The sequence below is a fragment of the Diadema setosum genome, chromosome 19 (assembly GCF_964275005.1).
Source record: "Diadema setosum chromosome 19, eeDiaSeto1, whole genome shotgun sequence".
Taxonomy (NCBI): Eukaryota; Metazoa; Echinodermata; class Echinoidea; order Diadematoida; family Diadematidae; genus Diadema; species Diadema setosum.
Window position 1 is genome coordinate 25,885,200 of NC_092703.1, and position 21,408 is coordinate 25,906,607.

The window sequence follows — 21,408 nt, forward strand, 5'->3', positions numbered from 1 at the left end:
CTGTGTTTTATCCATGCCAATAATTTTTATGGTCATCCTTTTCCAGTATTCGTCTTAGACAAGCAATGATTGTATGGTAGATCAGATAAAAATGGAATTTGTATAGTCACTTTATGGAAACGTTTGATAAACTGAACTAACATTATAGAATAATATAGCAAATGAAGAAAGCGAAAACCACTCGTAAATTTATTTGATTAAGAAATCAGTCAAATCAATGAAAAGAAACCATGGATAATTATGTTATCATTGATCGAAAAATGTATACCGCATGATCTTGATTAAAGCAACCGACTTCATCAAGGAAAGGAGAGAGAGAGAAAAAAAAAAAAAGAACGCGCGAAGAATGACAAAAACGTATGAGGGACCTTCTCAATGACGGGCAACTGTGTAACGTTATACACAAAACAGATTGCGGGGGATTGTATTGGAGAGATACTGTCCTTGTGGGTAAATTGATGCCGTCAAATCCAAGGAGTCATAAAATAGAAGGAATGAATACTGGGGGTAAAAAAAAGAGAGCTATATAGTTACAAAGGCAAAAGAAACCGATATGATATTCGAATACGAGACGCGAAATTAAGGTCGCATATACAGCAAAAAATAAAGTAGACTAAAAGAAAATTAGACGACGCCATCGAAACGCCGATATGAGGCAAAGCATCAAGTGACGGCCGCTCGCAATCTGTGAGGGTCACCGTACTATATAGGATTGTCATTCCTAATTATCTTAAAGGCACTTTCGTGAAGTAAATTATACACATTCGAGCTAAGTGGAAAGATGTTTCAACATCACTTACTGTGACCATAGGCTTGATACAGCCCATTAATTATCAAGCGTTTGTGCAAATCGGCAGCAACAAGCATGCACAGTGTGTAAATTTCATTCGGCCAATTAGTCTACTTACTTTAATAGGAGGAATACGTTAGCCGTCGATGAATGATTATCGCAGAGGGGGCATTTCAAATGCACTAGCTTTTATGCTTAAATTGCGTATCTTTATCAGAAACATTCACCTCCCATTTACGACTTATAGTAACTTACTACAACTGACAATAGTCATGACAGTATAATAGTCTTTCACTAACTGTTGTTTAACACCGGAGTTTTTATCTCAATACTGTTTTGTTGATAATGGAAAATTAGAATCCTAGACGTGTGACATATTGTTACTGTATGTGAATATAGTGGTGGTGTTTGTGTCTACCGGTGACAGTTTTCCTCTGACCAAAAATGACACGTGGATGTGTCTCTCACACAAAGTGTACATTCACTTATGATAGTTTATTCAGAAGCGGATCTAGGGGGGGGGGGTTGGGGAGGTTGCAACCCCCCCCCCCAAAAAAAAAAAAAAAAAAAAAAAAAATCCGGGGACCATTTTTTGTTTAATCTTATCTTTTTTTTTAAACTTGTAATTTTATTTTTTTATATTTATGGCAATGACCTCTATACCAAAAATAGTGGTGTTTTAGATGCAAGAAAACGCCATTTTCACACACAGATTTTCAAAAATTCTCCCTACTCTGGGAGGGGGGCCACCCCCCTCCCACACCCTCCCCCCCCCCCCCCCCTCGTTCGCTCCGCTCGCTCGGGCTCGGTCGCTACGCTCCCTCGCATACCGCCCCACCCCCCTCCATTACAAAAAGCTAGATCCGCCCCTGTTATTTCACTTATGATACTCACAATACATTGTCTTGTGTGATGTGACACTGTATAACAACAATACATTGTCAACGACGATTTTACTGCTGTATAGATAGTCCACCCTTCACCCTTGTCAATATCCGAAATGTGCAGTAAATTCTTATTTCGACAAATTTTCCACTCATTATCATCGATATACAGAGCGTATCAAAAAAAGGTAATCCAACTTTGGAGGGCTACCATTTCATAATTGTCAGCTATGGAGAGCTCAATTTGTTTGTGAGGAAAGATAAACTCTTTTTCTGTCCATTGGTACCTAATTTAGCTGACAAATGTCACGCATGACTGAGCACATGAACTTTATAGACAACAATGACAAACTGCACTTTTTCCAAGTTTGCGTGTTAATTTGAAGGAACAATGCATGTCTCACTGAATGGATGGTATCTCTCAATGGAAGTGGTAACATTAACAGGCCAACCTGCATAACTGCAAGTATGTGTTTAGAGTTTCTTCTAACATGTTATGGTTCATAACCTTTTACATAGCCACCTGTCGGATAACTTGGTCACTCCTGCTAAGGCAAACCCACGCAGTCCATTTTCCCTGTCCATATTCAACACATAGCTCGCAGCGCCAAACAAAGTCTTGAATTTGTGGACCCCTATGGAAACCAGCTATGCTGATCAGGGTGTTCCACCCCATGAAGTGGCAATAATTCAAATGTGAAGAGAGAAATGGATAATGGTTTAGCCTTTGTGGGAGTGACCAAGTTAGCGACAATGTGGCCATATTGAAGATTACACACCATAGAAGGTTAGAAGAAGCCCTAAACACAAACCTGCAGTCATGCAGGCTAGCCTGCTGATGTTACTACCTTCATTGAGAGATCCCATCCATTCAGTGAGACATACATTGTTCCTGCACGATAACACTCAAACTTGGAAAAAGTGTAATTTGTCATTGTTGCCTTTAAAGTTATTGTGCTCAGTCATACATGATATTTGTCAACATAATTAGGTATCAATGGAAAGAGGAAGAGTTCCCCCTTCCCCACAACTAACATTGCACTATCCATAGCTGACAATTTTGAAATGGTAGCCCTCCAAAGTTGGATTATCTTTTTTTTTTTTTATATATATACGCACTGTATATTGTATTGTCATAGTACGACACGGGGAACTCACATGGGTGATTCGTTATTGAGTTGTCGCAAGAGGATAAGATTTGACAGACTAACATTTACAAATCACTCTAATTACACCGGGTACCAGCGTACTTCTAATAGGGAATCAGTAATAATTGTCGAATAACACCGTACTTTTCATATTTATATATTTAAACAAAACTTTAATGTACTTGCACTCCGCAGAGGATACCTTGGTGAAATAGCTCTATCACAGGGAAGTAAAAGATACTTCTGTAATCATATTATGTGTAATTCAATTATTGTACGTTGTAGGCTTTTTTACGGTGCTCTAATAATCGTTCAGAAAATTGGCAATTTTCGTCAAAATTTCCTCCTGCAGTGACAAGCTATGCGTCAGCGTAGAAGCTTGTATTTCCACTTCGTACATATTGAGATTAACATTGCGCTAGTTTTAATCTAAAAAACATAAACATTAAAGAGTTTGATCGAAAGCTTGACTCCTGTACTACCAAAGTGAGATATTCGCGATTAAACCTGCTAAGAACATAGAACATAATAAGAAAACGTGGGGAATTCTTCATAATTTCAGTGATATTCTTTGTTATACGTAGCATTGGAGGTATTGTTGGAAAGATCTTCTTTTACCTTGAGGACGAATTTAACTTAAGATAATTCGATATGGCGCTTTACCCGTTTTACGATCAAATTCTTACTTTTCTCTTATTTCTTCTACAAGACTAGGGTTTTATACAACCTCAGACTACCATTTTTATCGTTACCATGACCACTGCCTGTGTACGAACTGAATCATGTTTACTGTCCGGCATTACAGATTTAGAGCAGATTACTGACCTTGGCGTGGTGTGGCGGACATGGGTCACTGCAGTACGATCTGGTCATCGTCGTCGAGCCATTGTTCCACATCATCATGGAGTCGTTCATGGTCAGTAAGCCGTCTTGCCAGTCCCCCACAGTTACGTAACCAAACTGACCATCGTCCAGTCGTTGGAAACTATATATGTCGTATCTACGATTTAAATTTCAATCTAAAAATGTTAATCTATTTCAGAAAAGTCTCTTCTTTTTCAAGAATATGTACAAACAAAAATGCAACAATAACACAGATATATGTTGGTAGAAAACATTTTCCAAGGAAAATCAAGTTTTACAAGCAAGTTTAATGAATCATTTAGATACAAAAAAAAACAGCAAATCAGTAAAATTCAGACACTTTCAACTCCTTTAAAGCTGAATTATAGCCAAGAAAACAGGAATAACAACGGAAGAGCAGACAAACAACTCCATTTAATCGTATGGGAACTGCGACGCGCGAGACAACCGGAAGCGACAAGGGCACCGAGGAATCCCACAGTGCATCTATGACAGGGCTCTTCAGCGTGCGCATAAGTTTTCTGCGCATTGGCGACACTGAGAATTATGTTTGAAACTCGTACTCACACAAAGAATGAAACTGCATAGACCACGTGACTAAAATGGCCCGTCGATCAACACTTGTGTAAGCATTCATTTCATTGTTTTGTATTGAATGCAATTAAGCTTTTTTGTTATCAATATTGTAAAATACAAGATTTGCTGTCGTGTAAATGCGCTTGCAAACACCATTTATACAGATTACATGTGTATTGAATAATCATTTCACAGAATTATATTCATCTCATGAAGTGAATTTACAAACTAAACACGCGTGTTATCTCGACCTTTTTTGCTCATGTGCAAAGTGAAATTATACGAACGGGCTTTCTTTAAAGGCATTATTTACCATCTGCAGACGAAATCAAAATCCAGCTTTAGTGCTTCAAAGTAGTTCTAAAGTGTGATTTAGGGATAGAAACAACCAATGTAAAAATGTTAATCAGTTTAATTAATGTTAAGTATTGTTAAATATACAAAATGTGAACAGCAGTTATAATAACATTGTTTCTAGAATAAACCGTCTACAGTTATGGTTTATTGAGAAAAATAGTGATATCTTCTTATATTTTAGGCTTTATTGCTAAATTTTTTATATGATAGGATGTTTTGTGATACAACTGACCTACACATGGATCAAATGTGTTAGCTTGAACATGTTTTTTTTTTTTTTTTTTTTTTTTTTTTTAAATCAGTGCTTCCAATGGTAAACAATACCTTTATAGTCTGGGGTCATACTTCCCCACTGGTAATCATTACATCATTTGAGGTATCATCAGGTCATGCATACATTTCAACAACCGATTACCTGCCGGGAGGGTCTCCGTTTGCGTCGAACTTAATGTGGTCTCCGGACACGCCCTGGAAGGAGACGTTGAAGAGGACGTCGAGCAGAACGCGCCCGTCAATGGGTAGCATCCCCGGACAGAGCCCAACAGCGCCCTCACCGCAGATCTTCTGCTGCAGGTAGTGCAAGCCGTAGGCCACCGCGTAGATGGCGTTCACCACGAAGCTCATTTTCGTGTCCTGGTCGTAATTGAGTTCATTCAAGGTTTCCTCGCCTAAAAGAGAGAGAGAGTGGAAAAATAAATAAAAGGGGGATATCTGTTCAGTGAAGGATTAGAGCTGATCTGGGGCAAAGGGCTTTGGCTATCAAACTACTGAGAAAGAAAACAGCTATGGTTTTTGTACCTTTGCGACACAAGAAATTAGGTTTAGAAAGTGGCTGTCATCTTCGAGTCGTCATCCGAAAGTACTGTATTTGAATAGAGATAATTATATCTTGCTGCATATTTGACACAGTTATACCTGCAATTACATTCGTAAAAGCAGAGGTATAAACTAATCAAGGACTGTGGAAAAAAAAAGCAACAAGATAATTCTCATCGGTCTTCTAAATATAAGTTGTTTAATTCTTCCCCCCAAAACACACACACTCACACAAGAAACAATGGTAACAAAGCTGAAAAGAAAAAAATACTGGCTTCGCAACGGTAACGACGACATGGGGTTTTCCACACAGCTTTTCAATAACGCCTTTCACATGGGAAATAATGCCACAAGCCTTTTTGCTATTAAAATGTTTCTTTTCAAACATGACGCAATGCGTGTAATGACGTGCTGATACTTTTTGACATGCTACGGAAATGAGTAATTTCATGAACAATATTCTCCTACTTACAACAAAAAATGTACCCTTTTATAATGACATTTTTCAGAACGACAAAATGAAATGTCACCAACACGAAGCAAACATTATAATTTATGACTTTAATTCTTGTACGACAGCAGATGAATATGTTCATTGAAAGAGAACAGTATACGTGGGTTCTGCGGAGGTCGTATGATTTATCATGTTTTCAAAAGTCAAACGAAAACTCATCCATATTTCAACATGTTCAAGCATCAGACGTCAGCCATTCGTCAGCAGGGACATGGCGGACGTGCTTGAAGTCAGTGCACTCAGAATTCATCGCAAACTGGGTTAAACGTCATTTTTAAACATTTTTAAAGTCCATCATCAGAGAAAGCAGAATAAAACCTTTCCACTTATAACTCACTGCAACATAACAAAGAATGTTCTTGAAGTTGTGATTAGATATATCCCGTATTTTTTTTTTATCTTTTTGTTTTTGTTTTTTAGAAGCCTTAATCGCAAGTATCTCAACGTAACAATAATAAAGCTAGCTCGTTTTGCGATGAAACTCTTCATTTGTAAAAAGGTTTCGATAAGACTATGGACATCTGGGCTTTGCCGAACATGGTTCTGTGATTCCACCCAGTTGATCTATCTGACTACAGCCTATAGGTCTATCGCGAACATAGTTAGATTGAGAGGGAGTGATCAAATTTAAAAAGACCACACTTTCCCGTTAGGGGGCTTGCAGATGAGACAGAACATTCATGATGTTATCGTCTGCATCTCCATCTGCGAGAACGAGTGTCGCACCAAAAACAGTTGTACGCCCTACAACACATTGCGCTGAGAATGTTGCCTTGGAATATCTACGGAGAAGTCGTCTTTAGCATTACGAGTGCCGTAATAGTCGATACGTGACCACAAAGACGTGACCATCCCATATGACGCCATGCTGAAGACCCCGCAGCGTGGGGATTCCTGGGCATTCGCTGGGTGGCCTATTTCATTTGCTACCTATATGGGCACATTCGAAAACCACGAGTAGTACCTGAGCCAATGTGCTAATGTATACTAATGTGCATCGTTTTATGCTCGTTTTATGCCATTTCTTATGTGTTTTATGTTCTTACGAACCGATTGTTCTTTAGCTGTATCATATCTATGTTCGTTTTGTTCTTGTTTTTTATTGTGTGCACATGCAATGTAATGTATCAACGCAGGGCTCCCTTGTAAAGCAGGCCTTTGTGGCACTGAATGGGACTACCCTGATTTTAAAGAAGACTTAATAAATAAATAAAATAAATCGACGTGTACGTTACTAGTAATCGGTAACGGTCGACTCCCTTTGAGACTCTGGCTGTTTACTTTCACGAAGATCAGTGACATAGCTATGATACACAATTCGTTGTATGGATTCTCGAATGAAACCAAACCGGGCCAGCCTTCCCGCTCAATGGTATAGGCCTATCCCAACGCTACTGGGTCTTTAATAAGTGTTTTTCGAGCAAGCAATGGTCAAGACAAAAATGACGAGGACCAATGACATTCGAATTGCAGTCCTTTAAATGTCGCTGTGCATTTCATTGCCAAAGGCTTGAATCATCTCTTCCACTTCTTTTCTTTTTTTTGCAGGCAATCGATCACTGCTCGTTTTAAGGATTATCGCTATTTCAGCATGATTATACAGATTTAATATATTCACATCAAACCTTCATTTTAAGTATATTTTCATAAAACAATGTGTTACTACGTTATAACAGCTCTGCTTACAACAGCTACGATCGGGGGGTATAAAGAAGCGTTAATTCACCATATGCCAGCCGAGAAAGTTATCGTATTGAGAGCGATCAGTGTATATCGCTTAATCGGATTTGACACATTCAGGTCAATTCGTACATATGCAGCGATGTCGTAATATTTGCTCAGTTATCACGCTGTCATGCGCAATCCATTGAAAGCTAAAGGGACATTTCAATTACAAACAGAACAAAAGGCCCTGTCTCAATATCGCTTTGACGCAATGAAATTATTTACATGCATACGAATACGAATAACTTTCATAGCGTTACAGAATCTTAATTTTTCCAGACATTATACGATTGGTTGCTAATTGTCTTGATACCTTTTAGCTTGTTCCCACTAATGAGCTTCTTATAAAATAATTTGGTGGTGGATAGAACTACGTCAGGAGATTCTAAGCCCTCGTGCCTACATGAAAGTAATTCAGTTCAGTTTCAGTTCAGTGACATTTATTTCCAGCAGATATAGATAAAGACATATGTATATTCATTATTGAGTACAATTAGGTTTTCTTCGTGTGTTACTCATTTTCACATGTACCTTGTTAATCTACGTTTTTGCAATTATTACAACTATGTTCTACTTATTATTAATTGTTTATAATTTTCTGTTTATTTCATGGAAATGAAAATAAATTTGAATCTTCAATCTTCAATATATACGTAGAGGTAACAATGCGATCAATTTGAACATGCTGAGGGCACATCTCTAGAAGTAAAAAAAAAAAAAAAAACCCAAAAAAAACCAAAACCAAAACCAAAAAAACAAAACAAACAAACTTGTGAATAGTGTGCCCTTACATAAACGAATTATTATGATATACTGTTACGTTTTCGGTATCATTGTAAACTGAGATACAAAACCGAGGTAAGGACAATGACAAAGACACAGAGACAGATGAAGATATTCTTCCCTTCCTTTCACCGATCTTAGCCACCCCCCCCCCCCCCCCCCTTCCCTCTCCTCAGAGGAAAAACCACCTGATCAACACACTCTGATTCAATAACCACCTGCCGGGGTCATCCCACGAGACCGACAACCACGAGTCATGAGTCATACAGTCAATGAGTTCAGCACTAGGCAAATAAGGCCCACGGGTTCGACACTAGGCGAACAAAGTCCACGAGTTCGACACTAGTCAAAAAAAAAGTCCACGAGTCATGAGCCATACAGTCAATGAGTTCAGCACTAGGCAAATAAGGCCCACGGGTTCGACACTAGGCGAACAAAGTCCACGAGTTCGACACTAGTCAAAAAAAAGTCCACGAGTCATGAGCCATACAGTCAATGAGTTCGACACTAGGCAAATAAGGGACACGAGTTCGACACTAGTCAAAAAAGGTCTACGAGCTCGACACTAGTCAAAAATAAGTTCAGGAGTCATAAGTCATACACTCAATGAGTTCAACACTAGGCAGATAAGGCCCACGAGTTCGACACTAGTAAAAAAAAAAAAAAAGTGTCCACGAGTTCGACACTAGGCGAAAACGACCCACGAGTTCGACATTACGTACATCATGGGGCTTAACGTGTCGGTCTCGTGGTCCTTATTTGCTAATAAAGTGTCGTACTCACATGCTTCGTTTGCCTAGTGTCGAACTCATGGGCTTTACTTGCTCTAATAGTGTCAAACTCATGGGTTGTATGACTCCTGGGCTGTATGACTCGTAGGTGTCGAACTCGTGACGTGCACCCAGGATGCGTCCATTGATCCCATCCATATAGAGCGTGAAGAAGGACCAAGTACTACAATTTTGTTCCTGCTCTTAATTGCTTCTCTTCATTTCTTCATATGCTGGCTTGTCGTCTTTCCTATCCCGATAATCTTTTGTTTACAACAGTCCTGACTTTCTAAACGCTGTAGACTGTCATACACCGATGTGTACAAACAATTCTCTGCTATTTTTTTTTTTCTATTTTCATATTACCACTGACAACAGCAACACTCCTTTGACCGTTGACAGCGTACTCTCCTTCGTGAAGCGGGGTGGAATTGGCTGCATTTGACTATACTCGTGCTCTGTCACTGTTATATAGCTTATTTGGATTCCATGACAAATAGTGTAGCCCTCCCCCCCCCCCCTCCTGTTCTCGCGTGATGTTTGGCGAGCGTGTCCCATCAAAGCCGCCAAAAATCCGTAAAGCATATCCACATCGATCCGATGACTAAATACCGCAATGATCGAGCGCAACTCCAACAGATTTCTCGTCAATTTCTGGACCGAATTCAGGGGATAAAGTAGTTCGCGAGGAAAGCAAAGCGCAATGACAGACGGATGATACAGATACGTACAGAGGAAGAGCTGTGAGGCTTTTGAGTTCTGCTTCAGAGTCCTGATATTGTGATTTCTTTACGGAGTGAAAATATCACTTATTGTCCGGTACTTCATGAGGATAATTTTAACTAGCAAGTATATTTATACTGAGACGCTCGTCGCAGGGTTCTGTTTAAGTGAAAAACAATCCACGATATTTAGCATGTTTAAGAAAGTTTTTCATTGGCTTGAAAATAAACATATTCTGTCAAATTTTCATCACGGGGTAAGGTGTTCGTTGAAGAGAAAACTCTCAGGTTTGTGGTTTATGGCATCCGTGAGCACTGCACTTAAAATACTCAATCCATGCGGGGTCCTATGTAGGGGACATCAAGCCGTCCGTGCAGTGGTTAACAGAGTGTTCATTGCTTCCGTAGCCACATCAAGCAAATCCTAATCCATTTTGAACAGTTTACTCGGTGTGTGCGTGTGTGTGTGTGTGAGTGTGCGTGAGTGTGGATGCATGTGCGCATGTGTGTTTGTCTAAGGGATACCCTCTTATGTGCATTTGGACACACACACACACTCACACACAACAACAACAACAACAACAACAGCAACAACAACAAAACTTCTATCATTACGCGAACGTCTTGAACAGTACATGAAAGTGAGCTGTTGAATTGGGTTGGAATTTCATTCCACCGTGATAATGTAATCGTTTGCCTTTTACATGGACAGATGACATCATGGTTGTCTTTTTCCCCTACAATCATGGCCTACATTAAATGAGCTGGTGTTGAACACTAACATCTATGTTTTTCATGATAATGCCATTGCACAACAAATAGATTAGCTGAAGTATTCCTCATTCTACTTATTTGTAATGACGTCATGATAAACGTGAATATTGAAAACAAACTTTCTTCCTAAGATAAGCACTCCCCTCCCCCCCCTCCATGATTAAGACAAAATTATTCAAATCGTAAAATATCTCTTTAATCCACTTGTTTTCTACTGACTGCGCTCAAAAAAAAATACCGACATGTCTCTTAATAACAGGTGACTTATCACAGCTACTCCTTCTTCCATTTTAGTAGATCAAATCTGAAGTAGTTTCGTGATTTGTGTTTTTATTTTCATCAACCAGTACATGTATTTGATTATAATGTCACGTTTATTATGGGTTACAGAGCGTGCTGCGACAATTGCAGAAATAGTTTTGTAGTAACTGTAATATTTGTAGCATCAGTCATAGTAAGCTAAGAATTATTGATACTGGTAATAGTAAGAAAAAGAAAGAAGGAAAGATTTAGAGTTCTTATATTCTTGTAGTGCTCACAAGCGTCATTTTGAAAATATTTTTTTCCCTACCGGTTACGAAAGATTTAGTGCATGGGCAAAGGTGAATTTATTGCGTACGACTACTGTATACGAGGAGGTTTTATACTAGAAGTATTGCCCGAAGAAGACTGTCAAAAAAGGATTCTATGTAAAGAAACGTGTATAATGTTTCATCCGCATTCGGCAGATTGGCATTTTGTCATTTTGGCGAGTTATGCTGCGTCGTCGCTCGGGCTTTTTTCGATTGCTCTGTCAATAGAAAGGCGAGGGAAAAAATAAGTTGTAACTAGAAGTCGGCCGATTTCCGGGATAAGGCTACGGGGGATGATGGACATAAGTGAGGGGATTGAAGATTTTTAAAATGGCGGCAAATAAGAGCCTGGATGTCATAATTCGTAGGAGACTTTATGGCCCAGATAGACGGATTAGGCAAATGGAAAGTGTCGTTTGAGGAAAAGAAAGACAGGAGAGAGAAAAAAAAGAGAGTGCATGCAAGTTTGCCTCTTCCTGGTCGAAATCAAAAGTTCGTGAAGAAGTGATGACGTAAGAATAGGTTAGCTCGGACCATATTTTATAATATGGTCTGAGGAGAATCGGGTCACTTTAATCATATAGTACATGTAGTAATGTTGTTTCTCTCGTCGAGCATGTTATTGGACTTGTATACATTTCTCAGAACAGGAACTTTCGTCAATTTGGTTGCGCGCTTTCCAGTGATATGAAACCTGCATTCTCTCCCTCTTTCTCTCTTCCTCATATCACACAAACAAACAAACACACACACACGCACGCACACACACACGTACACACATACATTCAATTCAATTTGATTCAATTCAAAGGGTATTTCATTTTTCGACAAACCATATGTTTCACTTCCTTTGATAACAGAGAATAAGGTAAATAGAACATTGTGAAATGAAAAGACTGTACAACAATAGAGGAAGTATAGTAAATATACAACACAACACAACACACGCGCAGACGCACGCACGCATGCACACCACACAAAGACACACACTCATTCCCCAACTCGCAGCTGTGTGAGAGAAGTCCATTTTACTATTTCACTTCAAGCTACATCGCGTTGGACTGACATCTGATCGACAAGTTGTTGTTTTTCTAAGTGATCCGTGTACATCACTGATCACCATCTGTATGTGTGCGAATTCTTTTTGTTGTTTGTTTGTTTTTCTTCTTACTCTCTGAAGAAGCTTTCATTAACATCTCCTATTTTCTGGATTTTGGTAAATTATATCATATTAAAGTATTTTGTTCATTTTCCCTTGTCCTTTATCGTCAATTGACAATCAAATTTCTCATTCATCAAAAGTTCTGCTTCCTCCCTGGTTAGTTTATCAACACCAATGATCTCTTCGAGATGTTGTTGCATGAATAAATATATAGTCCGTACAAGGGAAAAACAAAACGCAAAGACGCATGACAGTACACCTTCGTTGTATCCCATGCATATACTCTACCAGGGCCACTTAGCGCCGCAGAAATGTTCCGCGGGGAAGTGAGGCGTGAGTTCTATTTGACTAGCGAGGCACCCGCTGTGTTTAATATATGTGTCCAAATAGCTGGTAGGAAACGACTCCAGGAACATTTGCAAACACTAAGCAGTTTGTCTCAATACGGTCAAGCCGGGTACAACTGCAAAAGCAAACTTCCTCCGCAGACAAGTCTCCATCTCTCCCCCTGTACCATCATCTCCCCCCCCCCTCTCTCTCTCTCTCTCTCTTTCATGCCCTCTGTCTTCGATACATCTTTTATCTCTCCCCCTCTCTCTCAATGTATATATTTCTCTCTCCCTCCAAAACCCCCAATATCTCCCTCCATCTCTCACTGTCTCTCATTCATTCTTTCTCTCTTCCATCTCTCTCTTGCAATATATATTTCTCTCTCTTTCTCAATATTATATTTCTCTCTCCCTCCAAACCCCCAATATCTCTCCCTCCATCTCTCAATGTCTCTCCTTCATTCTTTCTCTCTTCTATCTCCCTTTCTCTTCTCTCTCTCTCTCTCTCTCTATATATATATATATTTCTCTCTCTTTATTACATTTATCTCTCCCTCCAAAACCCCCAATATCTCCCTCTATCTCTCATTGTCTCTTATTCTTTCTTTCTCTCTTCTCTCTTCCATCTTTATCTTTCACAATATACATTTTATGTCCCTCCCCACATATTGGCTATTTGGTGGCATGTTTCTATCTCAGCCTCTACATTCCATAATCTCTCCATCCAATACATATTTTTCTCTCCCTCCAGTATCTCCCAATATCTTCCTCCATTATCTCTCACTGTCTCTCCTTCATTCCTTTTCTCGTCCGTCTTTATCTCTCACAATATATATTTTACATCTTTGGCATATCTTTCCATCTCACCCACGCCATCTCACAATCTTTCCATCCAATATGTATTTCTCTCTCCCTCCAATATCTCCCTCCATCTCTCTCCTTCTCTCTCCTTCATCCTTTCTCTCTCCCACCTTTATCTTTCGCAATATACATTAAATCTATATATCCCTCCTCACGTATTGGCATCTTTCAATCTCTCTATCTTCATCTCACAATCTCTCCATCCATTTCTCTCTCCCTCCTTCACTCTTGCTCTCTTCCATCTTTTATCTCTTATGAGAGATAGATAGATAAAGAGGGAATTACAGGAATGGATTCGACATAACGAAGTTTGAAAGGAACTCGCATTGTCTCCATCACACTACCTCCATCTTATCCGAGAGAGTTCATGTTTCCTGTCCACATCGTGGTTAATCGTGACTCTCTTCCAGGATTCTATGGTATCCCTCCCCTCCCAATAATGACCCTCTCCCCCTTCCTCTATCTCCCATTCTCTCCTTATTTACTTTTCCTTTCTCTTTCTCATCTCATCTGTCATTTTCTCCCCATCCCCTTTCTCTGTAATCATCAGTGGGCATCCCTATCGATCGACAATCACAGCTTCTTTTCATTATTTTGCTTGATGACATCACATTTCACTTCATTTTATACCACTGTTATGCGTTTAGCTATTCAATTTAAAAATGCAAAACCACATGTGGATACTTTTCTACTTGAAATCAAGCGTTGAATAGACGGACTTTTATAATTATAACAGGAAAAAATCAATTAATTAGAGTAAAAAAAAACAATACATATACAAACAACGATATCAGTGAACGATTTGAAATGTTTCCTTGTCTTGAAATGTCAACAAGTAGGCGGATGAGAATACGATAGAATAGGATTATACAGTTTTGAAGCGGAGGACAACAACATTTTTATGTAACTTATCAAGGAATTCGTTTAAGGAAAATCACCCTACTTTGTGTTTTGCACATTCTAGGAACGAATCTCATTTATTACGTCAAATTTTCCCTGCCAGTTGGGTAAACGGGGCAAGTATTCTTTTATTTCCTTTAATGCATGATGTCGTCCACAATGCTGTGCTACTATGAGATGACGTATGCTGCGACGGACGAGACCAAATATTAACCCAACTGGATTACGATAAGCTCTGATAATATTGTGGCGTCAAGGACGAACGTGTATCACAAAGGTTCTATGTTAGATCAATGGAGTTTCTCTCCGCGTGCTGCAATGTGTTCTGCTCTACGTTTTCCACATCCTTGTAACATGTTTGGCTATTTACAGTTCAAACAACATGTCCTGAGCGGAGAGAAAGCGTTACTTATCCAATGTTTAGCTCGACGTAAGACAAAGAAAAGGGTTCTGTGAATCCCTGGCGGTAATACAAACTAGCAAAGTTTAAAGCCAGGACGTTTGAGTTGCAATGGAATGTACGTGAGCCAAAGCGATCATTTCCTGACTAGATGCTTTATTTGTTTTTTAGGAAGGCAGCGCTGGGACTGTAAACGGATGACAGGATACCTTTAGGGGGGAAGCGAGAGGATACACCTACCATCTTCACCCCCATCAAAGGAGCAATCGACCACTCCTGGAAGAAATTGTCAGCTAATGTTTCCGACGGGGGTACCATTTTGGCTGAGGAGAACGATACGTTTCGTGGGAGATTTCATAACGTATCAAATTGTCTTTGTTCTTTATTTTTGTTTTGCTTTGTGTTTGTGTTTATGTTTGTATTTTGTTTGCTCTGCTTTGGTTTTGTTTTGTTTTTGTTTTTGTTTTTGTTTTTTTTTTGGGGGGGGTAGGGGGAGTAGGTCCATTTTTTTGAGCAAAAGTGCTCGCTAGTCATCGTTGAACACCTTAATTTGACCAAGGAATACCTACCGAAAAGAAGCGTACGTTTTCTTTCTAGATCGTCTTCTTGTGATTCATTTAAGATGAACACACAGTAAACACTGGTCCCTGATCTACAGAAGATATGAAAGTAGGACTCGGGGCACTTGTATGTGTTTTCATTTGAATTCTTACTGAATGTAAATTACAGTTCTCCATTCCTCTGTAGTACCAGTCCCACACTCAGAAGCAAAATATACTTTATATTTATGTCGATAACGTTTTCAGATGGGGCCCTACTACTCTACGAAGGAACAGAATAGCACATTATTGTTTTGGAACAAAATAAAACCATGTTTCTCAAAGTCATTGTCCTCCGAAGATATTTGTCTTTCGTCTGTGCAAGCAAAACAAAACTTTACAACGGGGAAAAACTAAATGTCCAGGAGGCCTTAAGATAAACCAGTACGTGGAGAGGGCGTCTCGGGAGAAGAATCTGTGATGTTTGGATAACCCGAGCTTGGCAGTCAGAAGCCTCGAGAATACGACAGCGCTACAAGGACGCGACATTCTAATCGCTCCTCCACTATTCAGTTCGCGATGACAGGTGCGCTCTATTTGAATTTGCATGGTTTATAGACATATCTGTGCAACCTCAGCAGGACGGTGGGGGGGGGGGGGAGGGTGAGGGAAAGGAAGAGGAAGGGGAGAAGGGAGGCGTGGGATTGCTCTCTAAAGGAAGCAATAAAGTTTGCATGCCACTTTTCACATCTCCTTCATCTGAACAGGTTAATTATGAGCAGATTCTGATATTCGGCATAAAATGTATCCATGTATGCTTTGTATATTATATCCGAAGGCTTTGTGATACATATCAAGGACATATCCTAACTCTATTTTATTTTTCTCAGTGGATTCTAATTTAATTAATTTCCCTACTGCAATTCAGTATGTTGTTCGTTTTTCCAATCTTCTTCATCTGGACAAGGTAAATCATGAGCAGATTCTGTTATTCAGCATAAAAATGAATCCATGTATATCTTCTCCTTATGTTCCCAAAGGCTTTGAGATATATATCCAAGATATATCTAAACTTTTTTTTCTCAGTGGATTTTAATCAATTTCCCCACTGCAACCCAGTATGTTGATAGAGCATCATAGCACTTTTACAGCAGATACTATGGTAATCTGAACAAAATCTGTGATATCAACCCGTGATCTGCAGATCAGGTCGGCTTGTGGTATAATATACAATTTTATTGCCTGTTAACTATAAACCGTACTTGTTCAGTGCACGCTGTTTATACAATCCATGCACAAAGCAGTTTGAAACGGACATGGTGGACAAACAAATCAGACAGGTGGATAATGAATGGAGAATAACCTGTAAGTACATGCTGTGTTCTTTTAGTTTTTAAAGATTTATATACAGATGAATAAATAAATGAATAAAAAAGAATCAATTAATCAAATACACACATACACAAATATATATGAAATATTCAATTATCTATGAATTTAATTGTCTCGTAGAAAATGTGTTGAAGTGGTTATGTGTTTGTGCACAGAATGTGTGTGTGTGTGCGGAAATAATAAATGGAAAGTGTGTCCATGGTTATTAAGGGATATGACGGACAAAAGAAACGAGTTCCGGACTAAGTTAAAGACTTTCTTCGGATTAACAGCTACTTGAAAGTTATGAGAACAAGAAAGTATAAAATAATGCACTGGAAATAGAAGTTCTTGAATCAAAAGTTTCAGGAAGACAAGGGGTTAGTGTAGTTAACTATGATCATGATGATAGCTATTATGTTCGTCGTAACGACGTCAAAGAGTGTCGCTATTAAATTAAAGGAAAACTGTATTGATGTTTTATTAACGTTAAGATTAACTATTAATTACCTCCTGTCGTATTCAATTGATGCTGTTGTTGCCTTTTCCCGCGTTAATGTGGCCGAAATTACCTTTCTTTCTTAAATTAAAAGAGGGGATCTATAGAAATATAGGAAAGTGAAGAGTTTAAAATTGAACGCATTTGAGAATTAGCGAAAGACTGCCTACCTGTGCAATTTGATGGGGGATCCGAACCATCTCGACCTGGGGGTGACTCGGTTGGTTCTGCATCGTCCGCTGGCAGGACGCACTTGAATTTCTCCTGCCAGAACTCCCTGAACCAGGGGTTCCTGGTGTTGTTCTTCGGGTTCAGGCCGAACCAATACGGGTCAAAGTCTCGATAGTGCTCCGTTCGCGGCTTCAGGGAAATACCGCCAACCGCCTCCTCCTCAACCCCTTCTACAACTTCCAAGCGGTTCGCCCATCCATCGCTACAGGGGAAAACAACATAAGCAGTATATCAGTCAAACTGGAAGAACAGGGACATACTTTGGGAGTTGTTGGGGTTTTTTTTTTTATTACAGCTTGAAGGAAAGGGGAGAAGAAAAGTGCGTGCTGCCGCCACAAGCGCAACAGTCTCAACAACACCAATTACCACGTACGCTTACTTTGTGATGAAACCTGACGTGTATATCTTCTGTATGTGCATTACCACCCTTTTTTGCCACGCCTTTTTGCTGATGGAATCAGAGGATTTTAGCAAATAGTGACCAGTGACTTAAAAGTAAACAAGTTACTGGATGTTTCTGATTGATAAAAAAATGAAACACCCTGAGTTATATCTTAGGGAAGCTATGATTAAAAATTGCCAGCTTTTCACCATTAAATGACACATCTGAATTTCACTGCAAATCTTGCATACATTGAAAAAGATTTGATAGCATTAAACCCAGTTCAAAGTCACCACTAGTTTGCGATGATTTCCAGAACCATAGACTTCACAAAACATAGAATGATACTTTAGAAGAGCAGTTGAAAACAGCCAAGCAAAAAGTGGTAATTTACAGATAAGAGCTGCACGAAAATCTTTTATTAATTTGGTTGGCAAGGATATCGGTGGCGGATCCAGAGGGAGGCGAAACCGGCGCACGCCCCTTTATTTTTCGGTAAAAACAAGAGAAATAAAAAGAAAAATGAAATGAAACTCGGAAGTGGCACCAGAAATATTACTTGCGCCCCCCTCCCTTTACAGAATTCCTGGATCCGCCCCTGAATATTCACATTCACCAGCACAAATTTGATAAGCACCTGGCTTGTACATTAATATTTAGAACAAAGACTTCAAGAGGCTGGAATGTAAGATGACGGGGCTTACTTGACTGATTGGTTCTAGCAACTTTGATGAAATTAGGCTGATAATGTTCTTGTATGTATCATGTGCTAGTTATTGGTGGCTGTCATTGTAACTTATTATCACGAGAAGGACATGAAGAAAGTTCCTTTTGTTTTGAGTTTTGAGTTGTTGGTTGTCGATTTTTTTTTGTTGTTGCATGATTCATACCCAGTCTTCTGTCGTACTACAACAGGACATGCAGAGGCTCTTCAATTATGTAAGATCCTTGTTGACGAAGGAAATGTTACGCTGCATCTTAACTTCAAATTTCTCAATCGTCATAATTTGATGTATTCAGTAATCTTTTTTTTTTCTAAGTTATATATGACGTCTTCTACCCACAAGAAATGCTATAAGAAAATCGATGAAAACATGACAGTTACAAAACAAAACAGGAAAAGAGGAAATTCAACTGGATTAGCGCACATTCAGGTCAGACAATATCGAACGCGGTCTACGTAAAGTAAAAATAATAGACAAAGTGGATAGAAATATTTATTTCGTTTTTTGTTTTTTGTTTTTTTGTCAACAGGTGAATAAAATATATAGAGAGACGCACCACCTGCCTGTCCTACATTCAAGCCAGATCCCATCAAACCTGGCTTTGGAGTTCCTTGCCGGAGGCGTATCTTTTTGGTCAGTGCATAATATCAGCAGCAAGATCCGTCCGTGATAAAGTTTTGATTGCTTGTGGTATCATGTTTGTCTGTTTGTTTGTTTTTGTCGGAAGCTACACGATACAAAATATCATGATATTCGTGTGCTGGAGAGTATCCTTTATCTCGCTGATCCTACTCATCTGTCAAGAGTAGTGCCCTTTATAGATTAAGTTAACAATATTCCTAATGTTTCGTCAGTTCGTATATGTTATTTCATTCCTTTCTCCCTCTCTCACACCTTCTCCCCCTCTATCTATCTATCTATCTTTCTATTCATCCATCAATCTGTCATCTAATCTACCAGTTATTTATCTATCTCTCATTTTAATCCGTCAATTTATCTATCATCTAAGAATGCACCATCTATCTATCTATCTATCTATTTCTGTCTGTATCGTAATCATGTCTAATCTGTCGAATAACTTTCATGATTTTTGCAGTCGAATATTTGACGTCTCAGATATAACGCTTCTGGGCAACATAGAAAGAGAAACAAAACAGAGGCAATGCTATGATAATGGCTATGATAATGGCTATGATGATGATGCTATGGTAAACACTTCTCCCAAAGTAAAAATACGGAACTTCATTTCCAAACCATCTGAAGGGCTCACTATATATTATTCTACAACCCACATAATTTTACGGGATTTGCAGATTGTTTTACCGACGTGTATATCATGCGGGTAAGTGTAAGATCTCACCTTCCAATAAAGAGGTACTTTCCGACCTTGCCTTTCCGCCGGGTGGCCTGCAGGAGCGCCGTGACGGTACCGCCCTCGCAGAAGCAGACCACCACGTGTGCTGTGGGCGTTTCCTCAAGCTCGTCAATCACCTTGTCGTGATCGGCGGGCGTGGCCGGCAGGGGGATCCCCTTGGCCACGGCGATGCATATTCCACGCTCGTCGGCTATCGCTCGAAAGGCCTGGATACCACTCTCGCCGTAGTTACCTGCGTACGGAAGAGAGAATGAAACACAACTATACCATTAACTCTCCCATCATAATTCAACAACGATGCCATATATACTAAACATCAACGGTCTTCTAAGGTCTTTGCCGTGACAAGGTTAAAGAGCCATCGAGTGGCCATTAGATCCACTGTGACTTTCAGGGACGAAGCGACATACCAAGAAGAACCGACATAAACCAATGTTTTTGTACTCTGTCAGACACAGATTGTAAGAGAGTATTCTCCATGCTTGCCATGACAAACAAACAAACAAACAAACAAACATCAGACTGTAAAAAGGAGGGAATTTGAAGACGCCGACCCATTTACCATTAAAAGAGATTGTTGGTAACAACTGCAGTCACGACAAATGTGAACGGATCATAACCATTTTCCGTGATTGTGTCGGAATGAGCACATGTCGGGGAAAAAAAAAAATGTGTGCCCAGACGTCACAGGATCCAATGTGCTAAAATCAACTTTGCAAGATATGGAGCATTGCATCTCATATTCACAAGTTCCAAAATTCGAGAATGTTATTTTCGAAAACTGCCAAAAATGCTGTATTCATAGATTGATGCTCAAATGCTTTGTACAGCTTTGATTGGTCCAGTCGCTGCAAACACATTACACCACTAGACGGTAACAGTCGACTATATACAACGTTACTTCAACTATCAAGCTTGTCCAACTTAAATTTGATGGCAATAATTTCTGTATCCATTTTATGTTCAGCATAAAGAATTATATCGCATAACGACTTCATTTCATTCTTCTCCATTTTTGTTAATATGAAATATTTGCGATTTAAGCGGTTAGAAGACAATCACAAGAAAATAGGGAATATTTTACTCAAAACCTCAAGAATTCCTTATTATAAAATAAATGAAGTATCACTAGAAAGGTTTTATTTGACTCTATATAATGATGGACTTAACTTACAATACTTAAAAATGGTGTCTAACCTGTCTTGAGATCAAACTATATACATGCTGAGTAGGAGGTGTAATGGCTGAGTGGTTCAGACCATAGTCTCAATTTTGAGGTAATGGGTTCGAGTCCTTCGGCAGCAGCAACTGCGAGCTGTTGCTTACAAGCATTTAGTTG

General features: G+C 39.2%; 1 protein-coding gene across 1 annotated transcript in view; it reads right to left on the minus strand.

Moving 5' to 3' along the window:
• Positions 1 to 21,408, minus strand: part of LOC140242381 (metabotropic glutamate receptor 1-like) — a 172,351-nt gene that overhangs the window by 27,176 nt on the left and 123,767 nt on the right. The window contains exons 2-5 of the mRNA XM_072322117.1: positions 20,055 to 20,301; positions 17,527 to 17,789; positions 5,035 to 5,287; positions 3,648 to 3,822 (exon numbers count right to left, since the gene is read on the minus strand). Of these exons, the coding sequence (XP_072178218.1) occupies positions 3,648 to 3,822; positions 5,035 to 5,287; positions 17,527 to 17,789; positions 20,055 to 20,301 (938 nt within the window). The remainder of the gene's footprint in view (positions 1 to 3,647; positions 3,823 to 5,034; positions 5,288 to 17,526; positions 17,790 to 20,054; positions 20,302 to 21,408) is intronic.